The 17,931-nt window shown below is 48.6% G+C and overlaps 1 protein-coding gene across 1 annotated transcript; it reads left to right on the top strand.

Annotated features, from left to right (window-relative positions):
* The first annotated feature begins 10,949 nt into the window (after positions 1–10,949).
* LMO2 (LIM domain only 2) lies at positions 10,950–17,661 on the top strand. The gene is made up of 4 exons (XM_027900490.1): positions 10,950–10,995; positions 11,108–11,285; positions 14,277–14,492; positions 16,711–17,661. The coding sequence occupies exons 1-4, from the start codon at positions 10,989–10,991 to the stop codon at positions 16,928–16,930; spliced, it is 621 nt and encodes a 206-aa protein (XP_027756291.1). The 5' UTR covers positions 10,950–10,988; the 3' UTR covers positions 16,931–17,661.
* Positions 17,662–17,931: the final 270 nt, after the last annotated feature.

Here is a 17,931-nt window from a genome sequence, read left to right as displayed (position 1 = left end):
ACAGGCTATTCAGCACGGAGAGCTAATGGGATGGGATGAGATGCAGGGAAACATGCACACAGGGGAAATGGATTGTGGTCAAAAAGAGAGAGAAGGAGGGTTATATGCTGAATAGGTTCTGGGGGCCAGTTAGCAATAAATATTGTGGTGATAAAGGAGTCCAGGGTGGATACTGGAGGTGATGGGGTTTGCTGTGTAATTAAAGGGAAACGGGCAGTTTGTTAGAAAACTCAAATTTCAGGGAAAGGAGGTGAAAAGCTGATTGTTAAGATATATTACAAGCTCAGTGATTTCTGCTAAAAATTCAGGCTCCCCCTGTTTTTGGTCGGTTGGGTGAGATGTGAGGCAGTACAGGCAAGAGGTGACAGGCTCCAGGTGAACACTGGCCAAGGCAGACTGGGAGAGGTTGTCCCTGACAGATGTGTGTCTGTCTCTCCATCTGCCAATCACTCATGCAATCATTCCTGCCCTCCAAAAAAACCCAAGCTTTGGAATGAAGACAAATCAGGCTGTCATAAAGAAAGAAATCTTCCTTGCTGGAGCTGTACCCAGCATGACTGAGGCTTTTTTTACCCATGAAAAGGAAGCTTGATTTAATGAGTTTTGGACTAATTTTCGAACTTTTAAATATTTTCATTACACAACACCACATTTGTCATAATGTTAATGGAACACGTGCACTTGCAGGAGGGATATCAAGATTAATTCTATTCTATTCTATTCCCAAAGGTGCAGGTGAGAGCACCATTAAACTTTTCCAACCTAGACACTCAATTTTGCCCACACTGTGCTAGAAAGTAATTTGGTGACCCCCAAAGCTTATTAAGGCTGAGACAGTGTTGGTAAATATGGCCCTGTCATAAGTTCATGAGCAACCTGGCCTAGTGCAAGGTGTCCCTGCCCATGGCGTGGGGCTGAGACATGAAGAGCTTCGAGGTCTCTTCAAACCATCCCATGATCAGTGAACATCCCCTCAGGATAAGCTGCTGGAACAGAGCCCTCCCTCGCACCCACAGCATCCCTCCAGTGGAAACAGAGAAAGCAGCGAGGTTGAAATTGCTGGGAGGATCAGACAAACCCAAAGGGGAATATTTCCCCCCGTTTCTGATGCGGGTCCAGGGAGCCCCAAGAAGCCAAGCACAGGCTCAGCCCCCGCAGCCTCCGAGCTGCTGCGTGTGGGGCCGTGGTGCCCCAGGAGCTATCGCAGGAACCATCTGTGCTCAGGCAGCTCTGCAGGAAACCCTGCCGGCCCAGCACCCATTTTTTATTGTCATTTCCCTCCCCTGACAGTTCTCTCCTTGACACTTTCCCAAAACGGCACCGGGGAGGAAGCGAGCTGGAGTTGTCGATTGAAAACCATCACTGGTTGTTAGCCCTGGGCTGCAAAGTGCTGCAGTTCATGTGTGTTCAGTGGGCATTTATTTCCTGTAGGCACAGTTAGCAGGAAATCTATTTGGAATAGGAATAATTATAAGAGTACAGTGGGTGCCTTTAGAATCATTTAGCTTGGAAAGGACTGTAAGATCATCGAGTCCAGCGCTCCGAGTTTTGCCAAGAAGGGTGATTTTTGTCTGGTCAGAAATTCACGCTCAGCGTTTCGGTCAATTCTCAAAAACACACAAGGGTTTGAAACAGGGGGGAAAAAAATCAGTTAGTGGACAAAGCCTCATAAAAACTTTAAATGAGTCACAGAAAAGCAATAGTGTACAATGTACCTGGAGGATCTCAGGAGGCACTTCCCTGAGAAAGCAAAGCCAATCCCACCTTCCAAATTAAAGTTATGTTTTTTTCCATGGGTAAATAGTGACTGAAATAGCCATTAAATCTAAATCATGGAATTGTTTAGGCTGGATTCTGTGCTGAAGTGTCTAGCTGTGGCTACACAACCAGTATTTTGCTGGGATGGCTTAGCAGGACAGGTAAATATTCCTATTAAGGTCTCTCTGGAGTTTCCTACCCAGCAGGTAGTAAAGGAAATAGGAAACCAGACCTCAGGGAGACAGAGGAGAAACCTCTGAGTCTGGAGGAGAATGTCCCAAAGCAGAAATCCCTCCAATAAACTGGAATATTGGGGACTGTCCTGCCCTGCAGCCCTGCAACTGCAGAGCAACCTGGCCCCAGGGCGGGGGGCAGGGGCAGAAATTGTGCAATAAGCTCAATCAGCACCGAAATGAGGAAGGAAATAATGTGTTAAATGATTTAATTCTCTGAGTTCTCTTTGTTCCTCCCAGATAGACCCAGGATTGGGGCTGATTACAGTGCCTTGTTTTGATTAACAGAGGGAGATCTGAGACGGAGACATTTCTATCGGTTTCAAAGGGTCGCCACATCTTGCATTTCATTTTCACAGCGGGGTCATGAATTCAAAGAACATTTATCTTGCATTCTTTCTAGCTAAAGGATGATTCTCAGCAATGCCAGTTGAATGCTGGCTAACCCCACTGACCTGCCTCATCCCGTGCTCCAGAGGAATTGCTCCAGATTGACACCAGTGCAAATAGGAGGAGTTTAGCTGGTGCTGAATGAATGGATGGGGCTTGAGTACATTGTGCATGCCTGTTCCAGTTCTTGGGAAGTCCAATGGAATTTAAGGGTGATCAGTTATTTTAGTTGTGTTTTAGCTTCCCATATTCCATCAGTCAGGTTTGCCAGAATTTGGGAGTTAATGGGCCAAGTGCAGCCTGAGGAGCAGCCTGGAATGCTGTTGAGATCTGGTCCCCCCCCAGACCGTCACTCCTTCTGCCAAACCCGAGCTCCTCTGTTCTGCTGCAGGATATTAAAGCAACATTTCTTTTGTACTGCCCAGTAATCTTTATGTTTGGTGGTAAAGTTAATGTACAGCCTTGTCATTCAACCCATTTCACACCAAAGAGCCCTTGGAGCACAACAGGGGCTGTTGTTACCAGCCCAAAGCAGCTCTGAAACAGTAAAGTGGAGGAGAAAGCACCAAACCCCCACCCCTTCCTTGGTTTCAGAGGATGTGTGGAACAGAGAGTGGACACCATCCCTCTCACTGCTAAATGATTCATTAAGAATTGAGAGTTCCTGCTGTAACTACTACAGAGCACCTCTGCCCCCTCCCAAATCTCCAATTTTCAGGAAATGCAGTTTGGTGAGAGGAGAAATGGCAGAGAAATGTACATCAGACAGCTCAGTTGTTGAGTGTGTGTTCTTTTCCCAAGGAGACAGGCAGCACAGCCTGTCAGCTGTTCCACACACACAGCCACGGGGAAGGGGAATCAGCTCCTGGCGGGCTCACAGCTGCTGGGGAACACAAAGAAGAGACTCCTTTAATCTTCAGCAGCAGCAGAGCAGTGTCCAGGCTTGTCAGAAGCTGCAGGAGGAGTGCTGGCCGTGCTGCTGACAGCCTTCTGACGGGGTGGAAGGGAGCAGCTCGGAAGGAGGTGTTTGTGCCAACAAGTGTGGTTTGCCATGGAGAGGGCTGTGCTGAGCGGTGCAGAGGGGCAGTGTGGCAGTGCTGGATGGGGGCCAAGCCCAGCAGGGCTGGGGTCTCACAGCCACAGAGCTCTGTGCTGCTGAGCTTGACTGTGGGGGTGGAAAGCAGAGGAGACTCTGTTTGAGTGGAATCAGAAGCGATCAGAAGGGGTTGGCCTGGCTGCTCTGCCAAAACAAGATGCCTAGGGTGTCCTCGAGCTCCCAAATTGCCTGGAATCACAGAATCGTGGCATGGTTCGGGTTGGAAGGGACATTCAAAATCATCTCATTCCATCCCCACACAAGCCATAGAAGACAGGAAGGAGGTGCAGGAGCCACAGGCACTGGAAACCATTTGCCCCCCCGTGGGTTTTCCCACTGCTCCTCCAGTTCTTTGCTCTGTACCACGTGGGCACCAGCGCTCCTTGCTGGCATCCAGCAGCCTGGATCCCCTGGGATCCAGCAAGGATCCACCAGGACCAGTCCTTGCTTCTTCAGAGGAACTGCAAAGCAGCAGCAGAGCTGACAGAAACTTCCCACTGAAAAACACAGACAGCTGTCTAATACTGCCTCCACTTAAATATTTACAGGAGATGCTGAATAATTCCACCCTTGGACCTCCATGGAATGCTGGCTAATACCTCTGTGAGAGGAGTTATTACACCTGCCTGTCACTGTGCTCAGGTAACTCCACAACTGAGTCAGAGGGGAATTGAAACCACAAATTAATTTGAGAGCTCTCAGCCCCTGTGGTTGTGGAATTAAATGCCTGCTCTAAATAGAAATAAAGGCTGAAGAGCTCGCTGCCTAAACTGTCTGGGAGAGAGCTGTACAGGCAGGGGGAGAGGCTTCTGGCCTCAGGTGCAGGCAGAGAATGCAGGAAAGCATGTCCAGGCTTTGCTGGTGCTCCTGATGACCAGGGAGAGAAGCTGCAGCTTCTTGGGGGTAATCTGGGCTGTGGCATCAGTGGAAAGGTCCCTAAAGGGGCTAAGAAATGAGAAAGGAGAGCTCCAGGGAGTGGAGCACTCCAGAAAACAGTGTCTTCAACCCTCATGGACAAGGTCACAAAGGCTCTGTATTTGAAAAATGTGTCAGCACTGATGAACACCCCAGCAAACAGCTCGATAGGGCTGGTGTGAAGAGAAGATGTAGCAGCAGCATGGAAAGACACCAAATTTGCTGCAGCCAATATTGTTTTCTCTCTGGAATGATACTTACCCACAGATTTACGTGCAGGGGGAGAAAGCCAGACAACTCATACCCATGGCATTCAGAGCCAGACAACTCATACCCACGGCATTCAGAGCCAGACAACAGTTTGGTCAGTGATGGAGTGCAGCACGTTCCACTAACATCTGCAGGAACTGGAAATGTACCCATCCAATTTTCTCCTCTACCCCAGCCACAAAGGGAGACCACTCCAATTATTTTTCAGACAGAATTAAGGCTGATGTTTACCATTATCTCCCTGGTAACCCTCTCCTCATGACTACATTATGCAACATAATTGTAAAGCTGCCTCAGCTCGCTGGGGTTGTTATTAAATGCACTCTGCTGGGTTTTTTTTCCCAAGGTCAAGGTTAGTAATTAGGTGGCTACTATGCCTGGGACAGAGCCTTGTTAGGTAGGGAAAAAATAAGAAGCAATTTAAAGGATGCATCAGGCATTCCCAGGTGATGAGATTTTGCTGGAGAGTCAGCAGAGCTGCTGAAGGTGGGCCAGTGAAGGGGCAGACTGGGGAATGTGAAGTGGCCCAGCACACAGGTCTGTGGATGAAGCTTGGACAGACTCCAGCATGAAGGGTGTCAGCTGAATTTCTGTAGGGAATGTGGGAAAATGGGTGGTAAGATTTGAAGCTGAGCTCAGGCTTCTGAGACAGAGGTGAAAGTGGCTCCTCTACACCCCAGTTTTAATTTGAGCTGGTGTGACAGCGGTGAATTGAGCTGTTTGGTTTATTTCTGGCTGGTTTATTTCTGGCTGTTTTTTCCAAAGGTCCATAGTGCTCGGCCACCCATTGTGTCCTGGTATTGTGCACGGCAGGGGGTTGGAACGAGATGGACTTTAAGGACACTTCCAACCCAAACCATTCCACTGGTTATCCAGTCCCCAGGCCATGTGTTTTTGTGTTTTTGGATGGCACAGCCACTCAATCTCAGTGATTCCATGGCTGGTGAGAACGAGGTGACACCAGACTTTCTCATTAGATCCTAAAACATGTAATTAGGGAAGATTGCTTTATTTCTTGTTGAAGCCCCAGAAGGAATTAAAAGCAGAACTATCAACATGACAAAGGGGAACAGGAGGACTGCTGGGTTCCTGGAACGATGTCAGACTTCCCAGTAGTATGGATGGGTAGTGCCAAGGTTTCTGCACCCACCTGGTGACTCTCTGGGGTGATGACACGGGAGGTGTTGGCTGGAGCCAGTGGGAATCTGGAAAAGCTGCTTGTGTTTGGGAAACAGCTTGGAAAGCAGCAGAAGATTAAACTGGATGACCTGCAAGTCTGTATGTGCCTCTGTGTGTTTACTAACATACACCAGACACAAATGCATAATTATCTACAATGTAAAAATGCATCCATATGTGTAATTACATAAACATCTAACTATATACACACATATGTGTGTCTGTAGGTATAAACAGGGCAGCCTGAGCTGCAGTTCCTGGCTGTCTCTGAGTCCCTGTGAAATTTTCCCTCAGGGAGTTGCTTTCCCATTCACCATTTATTTTCCTGAACCGAAAGTATCTGTGGGTGCAGCTCAAAGCCCATTTCAGTTCAGATGTGTCTCCTCTCTGACATGAGTGGCTTGGGATGAGATGTTTAATACCAAAGTCCAAACTGGCCCCAGTGCCCTACCGGGGCCATTCCCATGCACCAGCATAGCAGAGAGTATTTCCCATGGAAAAAGGGGAAATTGCTTGAAAGGACTGTGCTGTAGAGCAGGAGCCTTCTGAAAACCATGACAGGCTAATTGGATCTGGCTTGTGTGCAAGGCAGCAAGGGCTCGGTGGCAGCAAGAGAAATCAATAAAAGAGGAGAGAGGAAATGGGGAGGGGGAACCTTTCACATTTTTGCAGTGAAATATCCCTTCATCTGACTGCCTGTAACTTACTTTTCATCATCCCTGATGTGATCTGCAGCTGGAGGTTTCTCTCAGCTATAAACACAGTGCGGGGTTGGGTGTTTTTTTCTCGTCTTTGTTGCCCGTGGAAGAAAAGAAGGCAAACCAAAACAGAACTTTGTAACTGCTCAAAGCCCTTGATGCAGCAGGATCCTTATCTAACGTCTGGACCTCAGAGTCCCAGGGCAAACCTCACCCTGAGCGTGGTTTTTATTGTTCTGGTTTGTTTTCTTCCAGTTCAAAGGAAAGGTTAAGCCCCAAAAAGAGAAGTGTGTCCTCGGTCAGGAGTGTGTGAGCTCTGTGAGTCACACGTCACCAAAAGCCTCCCCAGTGCCTTCAAGTCAGTGCCTGTGGTCATCTCTCAAGGACAGCTCCTTAGCCCTGCTATCCTGTCCCTAGGGAGGTTAGAAAATGTACTAATTAGGATAATGAGGGGGAGTTTTGGTTATGAAAAAACCCAACAAAATCGAAGCTGCACTTGTGGAGAGCACACAGACCAGAGCAGAACTCACTGGCTGAAAAAGAAAGTGAAAAAGATCCATGAAAAGGGAATAAATACTTTTTTTTTTTTTTTGCCTTTGGATTATGTAGTGCCTTCCATGCCATTAATATGCCATGGTGGTGATATGAGGAACTACTGATACAGCACTGATTCTCCAGTGGCACATTCCAATGTCCTGGTTTATATCCATGGGATGGTGGAATCGCAGAATGGTTTGGGCTGGAAGGGAATTTAAAGACCACCTAGTCCCAATCCCCAAATTTCTCCTCAAATAATCCACATTCTTTAGCAGAGACCAAGGTCCCAAGTCATTCTGCAGGATCAAAGTTGTGCTCCTGACACCCAAACCAACCCCAAATTTCCATTTCTCCAGAGCCTTATTCAGAGGGCTGGCATGGCAAGGCTCCAGTCCAGTGTGTGGTGGGAAAGAGGAGGGTTTTGCAAAGAGGGAAATTGAGGATTGGAGTGGAGCAGCGATTATTCAAACACCAAATGGTGGGTCAGCAGCAGAACACAGCCCAAATTACAGAAATCCTTATTCCTTCCTGCCACCTTTCATGTTAATTGTTCCCCTTTTGTCACGGTCCTGAGTTTTCTCTCCCCCAGAAAGCATTACCAGAAAATCTAGGCCACCATCACTGAGATTTAATTCTTCTGTCTATGCAGAGACTTCAATCTTCATAAACTGCATTTTTAGGCAACCAGCATTACTGGCTATTGAGGGCAGCAAAGTTAATCTTACTGAACACAGACTTCTCTAAATGAGGCTGACCTGAAATATCTCAGTAATATCCATAAGCCATAGGGGGAATAAAGCTGGGATATGCTAAAGAAAAAAAGGTAGCAACAACCTGAGACTAGATGATGATGATGATGATGATGATACTTTGGCCTTCCAAAACCAAGGTGAAAATACTCCAAGTCCAAGAGGGTCTTGAAATAGGCACACTGAGCTCCTTCTTTAAATTACACCACTCATAGAAAGGATGCAGTTTTACATTAAATGTTCTCTAGAAAAGTCCAGCCGAGTTATTTGAGGCCCATTATTCCACTGAATGCTAAATGTAGTTTCTAACAGCAGATTTGACCTCAGCCATGCTCCAATAATTAGCCTATAGCACGACCTTTATTAATAAAAATTAATTGAAACCAAAACTCATCCCTCAGGATTCTCAGTAAATGAACACACACACACACACACACAAAAAGCCACACTAAAAAACACTGGAAAATCCAGCTTCACAGAGAAGAGGACAATGGAAAGAAAAGCCCTGGCTAAAAATAGTGCAAGTCTTTTTGTCCCTGGGCAGGAAATGTCGGCACCACCAATCCCAGGGCTGAATAACACTTTGTCTTTGGGAACGTTGCTCAGCGGGACGAGAAAGTAAATCAACAGCCAGTTCTGCTGAGGAAAGTAAACATTTGCAGATGGGAAAACTGAGGCAGAGAGGTATTAGGGGACCTGCTCAAGGTGAAGAAAAGAAGTTGCTCATGATTGTTGGTCACCTGTTCTAGTAGGACAGAAAGTCCTCAGCTGGAAATGCCAAATGTGACTGTCCAGAACAAGAGATCAGTGTGTGTAAACCCAACAAATGAAAATGGAATTGTTCCAAAAAGGAGCATGTCTTTGTTCCTCAGAACTATTACAAGATGCAGGTCTTGGTCAGCATTCTGATGACCTTCTTGCTGGGCTTTTTGCTGCAAATCCAGCTTTTTTTTGACTTATGTTTCTCATGACTTTGCCTGATGTCTCTCTTTCATAGGACTGAGAGAAAACAAGAAATAATCTCACAGTTTAATTACAATTATTTTAGATGAGAAGACAGGTGGTGCTTCCACACCCATGGAATGATCCCAGCACTTTCACAAGTTCAGTGTTTCAAGATCTGACTTATTCTAGCCAAGTCTGTCCTGGATCTGACTGAAAGCAAATAAAACACATACAAATTGTCCAAAACTTTTGAAGCAGCTGATCTCTTTCAGATACATAAAGAGACAGAGTTCTTAAATGTAATAATTTCCTGTGAATTTTGGAAAAATAAATAGAAGGGACACAGCAGGACAATGTGTCTGCAGTCTGTGCACAACTTACAAAAGCAGAACATTTACTGGCATCATGGAATTGTTCACATTATTCCATCAGGAGTTATTCAGAATATGAATACCCCAATCATCAGGAAAATTTTGCTTCAGAGTTTATACTGTATTAAATCTCGAGACACAGGAAGAGAAACCAAGCTCATAGAAAGGTCTTCATTTTTTTAAAAAGGTTTGATGTCCTTACGGATGTTTTTGAGCCACCTTTGAAATTCAATTCCTGATTTTTTTAAACCAAGAAAAATTCCTGGCAGATTTTTTTGGGGGAGGGGTGTCTTGTAATAGTTCAAATATTCCGTTTTCTGGAAAGATTTACATTTCACTTTTCTGATCGCAGGGTAAACATACCAGAAATTAAATAGTCATCATATAATTCAATCCCGTCTGTGAAAACCTAACAAAAGAGCCTTTTCCTTTAACAGAAATAAGAGTGACTGTCATGCTGTAATAGCTTAAAATACATTGGAGATAATGTGTTTAAAGATGTGTTCTAATGACCAGTGACGGCTCTAAAGTATTGCAAGAGCTTGATTCAAAGCCCCTTGAAAGGAATAACAGTCCTTCTGCTGACATTACTGATCTTTGAATCGGGCTCATTAATAAATCGCAGATATTATATCCCCAGCTGCCAAAAAGCTGAAAAAAAACCCCCGAGAATCTGGTCATAAAAATAGACATCAAGTAAATTTCTCTTCTGGGAATTAAAATAGAAGCAAAGTGTTTCTAGCACTGCTCTCTAGTGCTTTATTAGAGATATTTTCTCACTGTTTTTGAAGGAATTAACAGAGCAAGTGGTGCATCTCCTGCAGAACTCTGCCTCCAGCAAGGGCCAATATCTAATGCCACAGAGACTGGGAAAGGCTCGAGTTGCTGTAATAGTTTTCACTCCGACGCTGAAAATCAGTCCTTTCCGGGATATGCTGTGCTGATGGAGAGGAGGAAGGGTGGGAGGGAAAGCAGAGATATCCAGGCAAGACTTTCCCATCTTCAGCTCCTTTGTGATTAATTACAGATCGATACCTCGTACTCGCCGGCTTTTATCGCTCATTAACATCAGACGGTGCCAGGGTATAAATTTGTTACCTGAACAAATGGACTGGGGGATGGCGGGGAGCGAACACCCGCAAACGGTCACTCGTGGGATGTAAATGAAACACGGCTGAGCCGAGCCGAGCCATTTGAACTCTGGGTGGGAAAATAACGCTTGGGGATCTTTACCTGTGAATGTCAAAGCACCGTCCAAACACACGTGGGCATGTGCACACCCATGGAAGGGAAGGAGAGGGATGGTGCCCCTCTGGTCCTGCGTGGGGCTGGGCAGGCGGCAGAACGCGCAGCCAGGCGCTTGTTTTTCCCCAGCCCTCGGGATGATTTTCAGGTTGCCCACCCGGCCAGCGTAAGCAAAGGAATAATAAGGGAGGAGAAAGCCTTGACAGCCCCGCTCGGGGAGCGCCGCTCTGCCGCTTTAAGCAGCCCATGGAGCGGCGACGCTGCCCTCGCCCCGCCGAGCCCCGGGGGTGCAGTTACAGAAAACGGGCATCTGTCTCTTTAAAGCGTGATTTCCTCCCATTGTATTTGAGCCGCGACCAGGAAAAAGGAAATGAAAGCGGAGCCCCGGGGGCCGAGCCGAGCTGTAATAACCCCGCGGGGCTGCGGGTCCCACCGCCCGCAGCAGCGCCGGGCGCGGAGCAGCCGCGGTGGCGGCCGCGGCCACCGCCCCCCGCCCGCGGGAGCGGGATCGGCATCGGGAACGGGATCGGGAACGGGATCGGGAACGGGAGCGCGATCGGGAACGGCCCCGCCGGCCGGGGCGCGGGGGGAGCGCGGCGGGGATGGGAGGTCAGAGCCGCGGGCGGGGGCCGTGCGGGGATGGGGGCGGAGGGGGGAGAGGAGGGAGGTGCGGGGCCGGAGCGCAGCCCCAGCGCTGTTTGTGTGTGTGTCGGTGCTGCAGGAGGAAATCCTGTGAATGTCATCGCGGGCCGGCGGGGGAGCGCGGCTGCAGACAAGGCTCCGCGGGCAGACACCCTGTGCGCGGCCGGCGGGGGCAGAGCCCACCATCGGCACGCCACAAAGGAACCGGCCCTGCCAATGTCATCGGCCATCGAGAGGAAAAGCCTCGATCCTTCCGAGTAAGTGGCCGCTTTCTCTGACCGGTCCTCTCCCCTCTCCGTCCCCGCTCTCCATCCCTCCCCGGGAGGCTCCCGGTGCCACCCCGTCCTCCCCGACGGAGCCGCCGCTGGCATTGTGTGCCCGGCAGCCCCGCAGGGCTCCGGCACCAGCCCCCGCTCCTCGCTGCCCCCGCGCTGGAGCCGCACCGGGATGCCCGGCCCGCGGGACTGGCGTGGGGAGAGCCCCCCGAGTTGCGGGAAGGAGCGGCCGGGAGCATCCAGACGCGCTCCCCCTCCCCGGGCGGGGAATCTTCCACGCTCCCATCCCACCCCGGAGCGCCGGAGGTGCCGCACCGGCCACACCGAGCACCGGCGCCCGGGGTGCCCCGACCCGCGGGGCTCACGGTCTGGGGGAGGCTGGGAAGAGTCCTCCGAGCTGTGGGACGAAGCAGTCGGGAGCAGGCAAAAGCACCCACTCCCCCACCCCCGGCAGGGAATTTCCCTCCCGCTCATCCCACCCCGCGGTGCTGGGGATGCTCGGAGAAGCCGCGCTGGGAACACGGGCAGCTTGGGCTGCCCAGACCCGCGGGGCTGGCGGCGTGAGGGAGGTCGGGGAGAGCCCCCCGAGTTGTGGGAAAGAGCAGCAGTGGCAGCAGAGAGGCACAAACCACCACCACCATCACCCCCCAACACCCGCCAGGCACCGCTCATCCCACCCCGGGCTTCTGGGGATGCCAGGAGGGAGGGAGAGCATCCTGCTTCCCAAGCCTGAAGGTTTTCCAGGGGGGGAAACCTCTCTGCCCCATCCCGAGGGGACACCCTGTGCCCCATCCCTGCTCTGCCCAGCTCGCTGCAGTGGAAGGTCAGGGCTGTTTTATCTGCAGGTGCCCAACTTCTACGTTTCCAAGAGCTCACAGAATCTGCTTTGGTAGGGGCTGGGTGTTCTGCTGAGGGCACGGAGAAAGTCTTGACGGCCGGGATGCAGGAGATGAGAATTTCCCTGGCTGGGTTTCTCCCTCAGGGAAGGGACTGGCTCCCGTGTCCTGGTCCAGGCTTTGGGGCTGTGCTCTCCCTCCTGCTCGCCCGGGGACGGGAGCTCAGCACAGACCCGGGGTCACTTCAGCCCTGCTCATGCTAATAACTGCGCTGAGGCTTGGCTGCAATCATGATAAGAGGGAAGAAAAAAAAAATTATAAAATCTTCGTTTGCAGATAACGCTTCAAACACTGCTCAGAGCAAATTGAGTCATTCATGGTTTGTTTCCTGTTAGATACTAAAAATGCCATTACTTGGAGCCCGGAGTGAACACATGGGAACCACTGCGTTTGGGGATTAAATCACTTCATTCCATGTCACATCTGATGTTTTACATGTTACATTTTCTCTTCTTTTATGCTGTATTTTAAGAAATGCTAATCCAAGCTCCTAATGATGTCCAGCTTTCAACTACAAAGTTTTTTAATCTTTATTTATTTACCTGCCTTGTGTTCTGATGGCCTAAGTGCTGGCTTAGGAATCTGTGGGCATCAAAAAGCTTAATGTGTAAACCAGGAATGCTGTTCTGCATAAACATCCCTCGGGCTGTTCTGGAGTTTAGGGTTGTCCAAGAAACCTGGCTTGGGATTCCCAAGCACCCCTCAGATGGAATATTTTGGGGTGCATCTGAAGTTTCAGGTAATAGCTAATAAAGGATAATGATGTGTGTTTCCTATTGGAAGGCTCTCAGGAGTTGCCAGAGTGGAGCCCATCCGTTAGGAAAGGGAGTACTGGAGGCCAAAAGGATAAATTTGGAAAAACTGGGACCTAACCATGAGGTCCCCGTGATTTTTAATGAAAACTCACAGGATGGAGAGCTGGCAGGAGAGGGATGTTACCACACAACTTGCAGGGCACAGCAGTTTAAACTTAGAAGAGTGAAAACCAGAGCAGAACATAAGCAGATAATATCTCAGGGCTCAGCTTGCCTAAATAAAAACTGCAGGATCACTTTCTCAGCCCAGAAGTTCTTGACCAGAGGTCGTTCCTCCCTGCTGAAGAAAGTCATTTTTTCCCAGAAAACCGCTGATCCAGTAAATAAGCAGGAGTAATATAATTTTTTCCTGTTGCCTGTTGGAAACCGTGAGCAGCCAGCTCCTTCTCCATCAGTGCAGGTCTCCTCTGCCCCCACCAGCCCAAGGGAGGACAGACCAGTGACAGAAATAAATTGCTGAGGGACTCTGTGTTAGAGCAAGAAACCAATAACATGGAAAAATTTGGGGGTCCACTCTACTTCCCACAGGTTTGAAATTAAGCAGGTGCTTAAAGGGTGGATCCAATAGATTTTTTTAGTGACTTCCCTGGGGTTTGAGTGAAGCCAAAATCTTACAGAACTGAGCTCAGGCACCTTCCTTTGAGTTTTTCTGCTGGTTTTTTTTTTCTCTTGTAAAATTACCCAAAAAGACAAAAAAAGAGAATTCCTTAAGAAAATAGCTTGGAAGAAAATCCTTGCTTTATCCCCAGGTATTGCCAGAATCATCTTAGACTTCAGAGCTTTTTAAGAAAGGAACAGCGTAAGGTGCTGCACAGTCAGTGCTAATATCACAATAAAGATTTGTGTGTTTGGTGTGGAATCCCAAATAATTGCTTGAGTATAGACCCATCCCAGTGGATTCATGTCCTTAGCTAAGGGAAAAAAGAAGTCCTGCACTAACATGAGGTAAAATTCTGGCTCTATTAAAACCAGCAATGAATCTCAAACCGGCTGGGCACCGGTCTCACCTGCTGTATTTATTCATTTCGTGCTGTTCAGAGAAATGACATCCTCAGACTTAGTCTTCACATTTACATTTCCCAACAGAAAGTGTAAAATCCCTCAGGTGCCTTTTTTGGTCCTTTAGCACTTGGTGAGATGGAATAAAAACAGGGATATAATCCCCGTTTGGACGTGCCTTATTTTGCTTTTCCTTCTCCTCACGTGGATGCTTTCAGATCACAGTGGATTTTCCTTCTCCAGTGATTCTCTCCTCCCCTCAGGGAACCGGTGGATGAAGTCCTGCAGATCCCACCGTCTCTGCTGACATGTGGAGGGTGCCAGCAGAACATCGGGGACCGCTATTTCCTGAAGGCCATCGACCAGTACTGGCACGAGGACTGCCTGAGCTGCGACCTGTGCGGCTGCAGGCTGGGAGAGGTGGGGAGACGCCTCTACTACAAACTGGGCAGAAAGCTCTGCAGGAGGGACTACCTCAGGTACACAGCCCGCTCCTCACACCTCACCCCTCTCCTTCACGCTGTCTCAGCTTTGCTTGGTCATTCAGTGAGCCCGGGGAGAAATGAGGGGTTGGTTTGGAATTGCTCCTGAGGCCTGGCAGCAGCTGGGGGTGGCACAGCTCAGGATGGAGAGCTGGGCTCGGCTCACACTTGTGCAATCCCAGAATGGCTGGGGTTGGAAAGGATCTTAAAGATCATCTTGTTCCACCCCCTGCCATGGGCAGGGACACCTTCCACCAGCCCAGGCTGCTCCGTGCCCTGGCCAGCTCTTCCAGGGATCCAGGGCCAGCCACAGCTCCTTTGGGCAACCTGTGCCAGGGCCTCGCCCCCTCCCAGGGGAGAATTCCTTGCCAGTATGTAACAGAACCCCACCCTCCAGCAGTGGGAAGCCATTCCCCCTTGTCCTGGCACTCCAAGCCCTTGTCCAAAGCCCCTCTGCAGCTCTCTTGGAGCCCCTTTAGGCACTGGAAGGTGCTTTAGGGTCTCACCAAAGCCTTCTCTTCTCAAGGCTGAACACCCCCAGCTCTCTCAGCTTGTCTGCAGAGTTTTGGGTTTCATGTGCAGATCTTTCTGGTATTGCTGGGATTTTTCAGTAAACTCGTAGATAAATCTAGAGGTTACCTGTGTTGGTTAGATGAAAAACTTGGAGTTGTTTACAGTTAAGTCTTTAAAATCTTATTAAAAAAAAAGGGTGTGTTTTAATGGAAACAAAAGCATTGCTACATGTGGTAGATAAACCAGAATTATTTGATAATGTAAAGAATATAGTAAGAGCTCCTAGGACTTGGGGTTGTTGGCTCCTTGGTGGTCTGCAAAGACATAACCCCACAGCTCCAGGTGAACCCCACAGGGTCAGTGTTGTTACTGATCATGGGTATTTTCATTAATAACTCTCTGCCTGCCAGTTTTTGCCAAAATTTGTAAGTAGAAGGATTAATTGGAAATTAAGATCTTTCACAAAAATTGGTAACAAAGGATCTTTGCATTCTTGAGTACAATTAAAGTGTGTTCCGTTTCTTCTGGTTGTGTTCCATTTCTCCTAATGGATCCCTAATGTGTCAGGGAACACAATAATGATATTTAATGGTATTATTCGAGCTGTTTCACTGCAGGCTGATTTACCTGCCAGTAAAAACTAAAACAAAATCTCATTGGACTCCCTAATTATGCCGTCCCTGAGCTTTGCTGATGAGAATTTTGCTGAGAGTAAGGACTGAGTTCTGCTAATGGGACCACTTGTAAATCCAGCAGCGATCCAGTGTTAATTACTCTCCCCAAATACTTTTCATCTTAAAAGGGGAGCAAAGGAAGTATGGCAATACAATTAATGCATTTTCTTGCAGTGAAATTCAACGCTTTTATTTATTTAATAATGCAATAGATAACATCTCCCGTCATTAATGAAAAATTTGGCAACCTTTGTGTAACCTCAGCGTTATTTTTGTTGGGCAGAAGCAAACAGTGACATCTCCTGGTAGAGGAAAGAAATTACGTTCTTTTCCTTTACTCCTTTCCTTAAACTACAAAGCACAGCTGAAGACAAGCAACTTTTGTCCATGGAAAGGTAATTTCTGTCAATCACAGAAGTGGAAGTATCAGCAGGACACAGCTTTGTGCGGTGTTCTGGGTAACCTCCTCCTGAAGCTGCTCAGCAGTTCAGGATGAGGTCATTGATCACAGAAGTCAATTATATGTATAGATTTGAGGAGATTTAGATTGGGTATCAGAAGAAATCCTTCCCTGTGAGGGTGGGCAGGCCCTGGCACAGGTTGTCCAGAGAAGCTGTGGCTGCCCCATCCCTGGAAGTGTCCCAGGCCAGGTTGGACGGGGCTTGGAGCAACCTGGGCTGGTGGAAGGGGTGGGACTGCATGGACTTCCCAGTTCCTTCCAGCCCAACATACCAGCATTCCCTGACACTGAAAGCAGGTGAGGACCCTGGATTTTCTGCTTCAGTTTGTGGTGTTGCAGTTTCTAGCTCTGCCCAGCAGCTTTCCTTGTCTTTCCCAAGTGTTCCTAACTCCGCACTGCCGTGACTCATGGCTCCAGGCACTGGTGCTGTGTCCCTGTTTTGGTTTGGTTTTCCCCACCTGCCATCAGAGGAGCCCTGCTCACTGCTGTGCCATGTCCCTGTTTTGGTTTGGTTTTCCCCACGTGCCATCAGAGGAACCCTGCTCACTGCTGTGCCGTGTCGTTGCAGGCTCTTTGGGCAGGACGGGCTCTGTGCCTCCTGCGACAAGAGAATCCGGGCCTATGAGATGACCATGAGGGTGAAGGACAAGGTGTATCACCTGGAGTGCTTCAAATGCGCTGCCTGCCAGAAACACTTCTGTGTGGGGGACAGGTACCTGCTCATCAACTCAGACATAGTGTGCGAACAGGACATCTACGAGTGGACTAAGATCAACGGGATGATCTAGCAGGGAGCGCCTCGGAGTCTGCCACGGACACCTCCCAGGCCACGCCGTGCCCGGATCCACAGGGGAGCTGTGGAATTTAAAAGGGGGGAAGCCCCACGGAGCGGGCCCTTTGCAGGCAGTGCCAGTAGAATGTAAACTGCACACGGGGAAGCAGGGAGAGCAAAGCAATAGTGGGTAGAGTGGCTTGTGATGACCGCACGGACACCGAGTGACATCAGCCACGGGGACAAACACAGCTCCATCACCAACCCTCCCAGCTGGGACAGAGTGGGGACTTCTGTAAAGAGATGTTATGATGTCATCACCTGCAGACTAGGATTGTGCAATTAAATCTTCTTTTTGTCTTGTTTCAATGAATTCAGTTTAGAGGACAGCTCCCAGAGTAGGTGTGAGGAGGAATACTGGAAGGAAAGAACGTGGTCAGTCCACATGGCCTTCCAGTTTGGAAGGGAGAGAAAGCAGGAAGAGGGTGGGGTTATTTTTGCATGGATTTTTTTTTTCCCTTTGGGAATGAACACTGCATCCTCCAGTCCCAGACTCTTCTTTTAAAAAAATCCTGCTGAATAATTGTTTTTGGGCACTGCTGTTCCGAGATGAGATGTTCCCCAGATCATTTCTATACAAATATAAATCTAAAGAGTTGTTCAACTATTTTATTAACTTAGATTATATCAATAAAATATTTGTTGTGTGTAGTAAGACTCTGCAGCTTTAATAAAAATAATGAAAGATGTGAGTGTTGCTATTTCTTTTTTTTTGTCAAGTAAGGGCTCTGCCATGGAAGTGGCAGCACAGATCAATGACAACACTTTACAATGGATATACTGAGACCTCATTTGGCTTTCCTTGCTTTTGCTGTCACAACAAGCACTGGGGACAAAACCCGTAATTCTTATTACCAGTGAAAGTGGAATCTCTACATAATGAAATCACTGAAAAGTACAGTTTGAGGGGGCTGTGACTGAGCTCTTCTCCGGTGACAGGCTGACCTCTGGAGGCCA

Source organism: Empidonax traillii, unplaced genomic scaffold (genome assembly GCF_003031625.1).
Source record: "Empidonax traillii isolate 1590-97213 ecotype Southwest subspecies unplaced genomic scaffold, ASM303162v1 scaffold733:size745334, whole genome shotgun sequence".
Taxonomy (NCBI): Eukaryota; Metazoa; Chordata; class Aves; order Passeriformes; family Tyrannidae; genus Empidonax; species Empidonax traillii.
This window is presented reverse-complemented; position numbering and strand designations above follow the sequence as displayed.

Bases quoted from the DNA above. Each gene is read 5' to 3' on its own strand.
- LMO2 (XM_027900490.1), top strand. The intron at 11,286-14,276 runs GTAAGTGGCCGC...TCCTCCCCTCAG, and splicing joins AAAAGCCTCGATCCTTCCGA to GGAACCGGTGGATGAAGTCC. The intron at 14,493-16,710 runs GTACACAGCCCG...GTGTCGTTGCAG, and splicing joins TGCAGGAGGGACTACCTCAG to GCTCTTTGGGCAGGACGGGC.